This window comes from Helianthus annuus, chromosome 14, assembly GCF_002127325.2.
Source record: "Helianthus annuus cultivar XRQ/B chromosome 14, HanXRQr2.0-SUNRISE, whole genome shotgun sequence".
Classification (NCBI taxonomy): domain Eukaryota; kingdom Viridiplantae; phylum Streptophyta; class Magnoliopsida; order Asterales; family Asteraceae; genus Helianthus; species Helianthus annuus.
In genome coordinates this window covers 77525528-77531241 of record NC_035446.2, presented here as the reverse complement: position 1 = coordinate 77531241, position 5714 = coordinate 77525528, and the positions used below count along the sequence as shown (strand labels likewise).

Sequence of the window (5714 nt, the reverse complement as noted above, 5' to 3'; positions counted from 1 at the left end):
GTCTGGTATGTCAGATTCAAGTGTCAAAGAGGTGGCTATGATGTTTATGGTTGATCTTGGCAAGCGGGATGAGAAACAGTTAAAACAACTCGCGGACGCCATTACCGTCTTGGGATGCTCTTTGGAGTTGAAGATCCAGTTTCTAGAGACTTATTTCTGATGGTTTTTATGTATCGTCAATCATATATGGTTGCGAAATCATATCTATCTAAGTGTTTTTTATATTTTTGTATGAAAGTTGTGTTTTTGAATAATGAAAATGTCCGACTAGTTTATGTTTATAACTAGAAATTATTAGAATTATAAATAGAAATAAAAAATCCAAATGACAAAGATGTTTGGAACAAAAGACAGCAAGATAGTAGTCCTACGACTTTTCATTTTGTTTCCTCTTTTTGAGCTTGAAGAACTGCTCTAATCTGTTACTTATTTTGCTATCTAGATCGTGCAAAGCTTCAGCGGGGATCGAATTCGCCATAAAGTCCGTAGCTTTGTCGTATACCTCCTTCCTTATAAGATTGTAGTCGGACAATACAATCTTACTAAGATACTTGTACCGCAAAAACCGTAGTTGTGAATCTTGCATTTCTTTCTGGTCTTCCGTTTTAAACCCTGCATTCCATGGAGATGTGCCCTTGTATGTCTCCATATGCCTCATAGTGAAGACACCACAGTCACTACCGTTTTGAAGAGTTCTCCACTCCATTTCCTTTCGAATTATTTTTGCTTTTTCCAACTTTGTTATCCACTCTTTTTGTCCAAGTTTGCCTTTTAGGTATAGCACTAGGACTCTCCGCTATAAGCACGATAAAAAATCATATTATTACCTATTCATCATAAGGATAAAAAGCTATTTAGAATTACCAGCTTTTCGGGGCGTCCACGGTAGCGTTTGGTAAACGATTCGGCATACCGAGAGTTATCGATTAACTCGATATCTCCATTTTTCATGTTAAAGCATAGGCACCAGTAATGATCAGAAAGTAGTACTGGAATGAAGATGAGATCAACTTTGTCAACTTTCTTCACCTGATACTTACACAATATATCGTCTACGCCTGGTCCGAATACTTTCAATCGATCACTATCTGTGATTTTTGGCTCAAACATTTCGTCTTGCTGCAAGATTTTTCGCGATTTTTTTCATAAAAAATCAAACCATGCGTGATTAACATATTTAGTGATTTTTTTCAAAAAAAATGCAACCATGCGTGATTAACATATTAATTTTCCAACCTTTGCGTGATTAATGTTGGAAAACTTACCAATATTGTAGTTGGTAAGAACAGCCTGTAGGGTGATGATTTTCTGTCCCTTTTTTTCTCTTCAAAGTTTAAAACATCTACAAATGTGTCCATTCCACCATATGATATGTATTGCGATGGGTGGAAGGTTTCAAATATGATTTTAAGCGCTTCGACTCCACTGTCAGACTTGTATATCAATGTCCTGTTGTTTTTTAATACCAACAAAGAAAAGTTAAAAAAAAAAGATGAAAATTTTTAACTAATTTTTAGGATTCAAAATCTTACCCAATATCTCCCATCGGAGCTAAGAGATAACAGATGATGTTTTGGTCACGTACCAAAAGTGGCTCATATAGGTTGGTTACCCTGTTGCAGTAAGGCGATCTATATGCGTCACCTAGTTCTGCCAGCCGCTTTTCCCTCTTTTCCCTGATCATCTTGATACGCGTTGTTACTAGCTGTGTATGCCTCTCGTCATCCGTTTTATTTGTGTTCGCTGACACAGGAGTTTTTTGATTACCCGCACTTGATGTTTGCAGGATTGGAGCCAATTTTAAAAGTGTCTCAACAGACTGCATTTCTGCTTCGGTCACTTCAGCAGGTTCATCAGCTGATGTTGTCGGAGGCTTATCTTTATCATAGCCGTCGGTTATTGTATTCTGTTTATGTGCTTGTTGTTGACTGCACTCTGCCAAATTTACAGGTTGGTCCATGTTGTTCACCACATCTGCTTGCGCCACTGTTTTCATGTTTGATTTGGATTAATTTGTTTTGTAATCACAAGCTAAAAAAATGCACCTTTGTTTAGTAATGAACATATTTTTGTTACCTTCTGTAGTCTGCCTGTATACGCCTGGTTCGATGGTTTGTAAGGCAGCCAGGCACGAGTCCGAAATACCACCATCATCAAATGGGGTATCATGAACATCATCACATCCTATAAAATCCCATACGTTTTGTTTTTATTAATCATAATTTCACGTAAATATTAACAAATAAGAGAAGTTATTATATACCTTTATCTTTCACCGTGTTTTGATGTTCCAATTTTGCATCTCCATCGCCCTCTAACTCTTGATTTGTTTCGCCACATTGTCCGACTTTGTTTTGAACCACCTCATCACCAGCATAGCTTACTTCAGCAGGTATCGAAACTGTATCCGTAGAAACGGAATTTTTAACCGCATCATTCCATCTTTTACACCTTTCCATAATTTCAACATCCCAGAAAAACTTCTCCTTTACACCCTTAACGAGAGCATTCATATCCGAAACAAGAGAAATGTATTTCTTTATATTATTGTCCATTGTTTTCAACAACACCTGCGGAATTGGACACTCAAAAAGATCAAGCGTGATTAACAGTTATAGCGTGATTACAAGTCTAAGAAGCCAAGTTGCAAAAAGTTCAAGCGTGATTAACAGTTCTAGCGTGATTACCAGTTTAAGAAGCCAAGTTTCATTTTTTTACAAGACCATTCGTGATTATCAAGTTCTAGCGTGATTAACAGTTATAGCGTGATTCCCAGTTTAAGAAGCCAAGTTTCATTTTTCTACAATACCATGCGTGATTATCAAGTTTTATATCATGCGTTATTAATTTGTTACCCAGTATGCGTTATTACATCTACAGAATTATTGTCTAACATCATAAACAAGCTCTATAGCATCTCTTATTGACAGAAAAAAAAATACTAAATAAAAATAAAAACAAACAAAAAATCAAGTTTACCTTTTTATTTTTTTTCGAGGCTTCCCACGCAGCATGATCATAGATCACCCCGGTTAGTTGAACTGGAGTGCTGCAGTAGTCAATCTCTTTTTGCGTTTGTGTCCCTATGTCCATTTCATCTAAATTCATGTCTGAAATATGTTCATTCGGATTCCACCCGTCAAACCAATCCGTATTTGATGGTATGTCTCCTTCGTCAATCGGATCCTCCCCATCCAGGTTTCCAGTCAGGTTTCTTCTGTTGTAGACATGTGTCGTATCCACTGGTGGTATCATGTACTCATCCGTATCTTCCATATCATCTAATGTATTGAATTCGGTGAGGTTTTCTTGTACCGCAGCTGCCTCGTGTATCGGGATGTTGTCAGCGAAAAGGTCAGTGTACACCGTCGATGTGTTTTCTTTTACGATTTCGAATGGTGGGATTTCGAATGGTGCGGTCGTAGCCTCTTGATTTTGATGATCATTGCCATTTATGCGCGAGGCAGTAACATGTGGTTGATCCTGACGATTATCATTTGCTCCTTCGTCTTCTTCCACTTCATCACAATCTTCAACACCTAGCGGCCCGTTGTTGTATAAATATTCTTCCACGTCGTCGATCATACCAGAGGTTACATAATGTATGACAGGCATTTTGACAGGTTCATCGAAAATTTTGTGTCTTTGGTTGAAATAATGGCTGTATAGAAGCTGCATATTGTTTTTTGAAAAAAAACAAATTATTAATATTAATATCGTATTTAGCATAACCGTTAAAGATGTGTACATAACATACCGTTAGGAATGCAACCGGGCCATTGTATTGTGAGTCTAACTTTTTCCAACCTTGTCTTGTTCGTTTCAGCGATTCTAAAACGAAGGAGCACCAGTCCAGATTTGGAATGTCTTCCTCTTTGTCAATTGCAAGTAGAAAACTTTGTTTAACAGTTGTTGACTTTGTTATCTCTACAAACAAAGTGTTCCAGTAGGCTAGGAAATTTAGCTTGAATAATCGTCCGCCAGTGGTTTGCTCTGACATAGTTCTTGCAAGCAAAGTATGAGTAATTTTGTTTCTGTCTGGCCACTGGTTTTTGAACTCATCTATGGTTGTTTCTGCGCCTTGAGTAGCCGTATTTTTCTCCACTATTGCTCCTTTTCTAGGCTTATTTTTTTCTCGTACAATAACATTACCCTTTGGAATACCAAACACGTCATGTACTGAATCTCGGGTGATTTTTATCTTGTGATTTCCTATGTTTAGTGTGCTGTATTGCTCGTCATAGTTTCGTACGAGCCAATACCCTAAACGTGTGCTTATATGATAAAGCTTTATATTAAGGACATCACCAAATCCAATGCTTTTCACATCCGCCACCTGCGCTTCAGTAAAGTGCTTAACTGTATCCAAAAAACCTGAAGGACTGCACCGTAGGCTTATTACATCATGATGATAATGATAGAACGGTCTTGGTTCTGACCTAAAAGGTTCTGCATCGGTAATCTTCTGTTTCCCCTCGATAGGATCCATCTGCTTTTCGTTTTTCGATTGTTTCTTTTTTACTGGTTCAAAGTCTTCACCATCTTGGTTAGTTGTAGTACTTGGCCTTTTTCTTGTGTTTTCACCTCTTTTGACTATCAAATTTCTAATAGGTTCTTCAAAGTCATCATCATCATCTTCTAGACTATAGTTTGTATGCTTTTTATTAACCTTTGATTTATGAGGTTGCTTTGTCATAATCGCCTGAATCGGGGGTTCAAAATCATCATCATCATCAGCAACCCCTACATCATATTCCAATACAAAGTTTTTAAAAGATGGGATGAATCATGCTAATGCTGCTTGCTATCTCAAAATCTACATAGGGTTTTCTATATAGGGTTTTCTATATAGCCCAACCCTATATATATATATATATATATATATATATATATATATACATAGGGTAGGGTTCCAGCGTGAACAACCTCCCAAGAGTGAACTGCGTGAACAGATATGGACCCTTGATTTCCTTTTTAGTTGTTAAGGGTAGAATTATAATTATATAAAAAATTAGATTTAAATCATTATTTTTATAATTGAATTAAGTTACATCTTTCCTAATTTAAATTCATTATCCACATTATGTTTATTTATTAATAAGATAATTATCAAAACAAACAACAAATCACCAGATTTCAATTTTAATTTTTATTTCAGATTTCATCATCAGAATTCAAATTTTGATTTTTAAGATCCACGTAACCTTCATATTTCAACGGTATACACATGTGTACTTGGATATAAATAGAACAGTACACATGTGTACTCAGCATCGTACATATGTGTATAGTAATTCACAGGTGTACATCAACATTCAATACAAAAAAAATCTGAGATATAACAAAAACAGACGATATACACATGTGCACATCGCATTAAAAAGAGGGCAAAATCAGAATACACATGTGCACATCGCATTTAAACAAATAATTATTTTAATAATTGAATTAAGTTACATCTTTCCTAATCCTTGATTTGATTTGTGAGAGATTTATGCAATCAATTTAAGATGATAATTGATTACTTGATTTGTGAGATATATATGCAATCAATTTAAGATTGAAATTACACATATACCCTTTTTGTATTTAATTAAATGGAAAAAATTAATGCCACTCACTTTAATCTCAAAATCATAAAAATCAAGGGCCCAGATCAATTCACGCAGTTCACTCTTGGGATTTTGTTCACGTTTGAACCTAATCCTAAATAT

The 5714-nt window shown here is 35.8% G+C and overlaps 1 protein-coding gene across 1 annotated transcript; it reads right to left on the bottom strand.

Moving 5' to 3' along the window:
* Positions 1 to 281: 281 nt before the first annotated feature.
* On the bottom strand, positions 282 to 4696 carry LOC110906804. Its single transcript, XM_022151881.2, has 8 exons — positions 3758 to 4696; positions 2980 to 3672; positions 2264 to 2570; positions 2077 to 2184; positions 1533 to 1986; positions 1266 to 1449; positions 865 to 1119; positions 282 to 796 (listed from the first exon to the last, which is right to left on the bottom strand). Exons 1-8 carry the CDS (start codon positions 4694 to 4696, stop codon positions 368 to 370), a joined length of 3369 nt encoding a protein of 1122 aa, XP_022007573.1. The 3' UTR covers positions 282 to 367.
* Positions 4697 to 5714: the final 1018 nt, after the last annotated feature.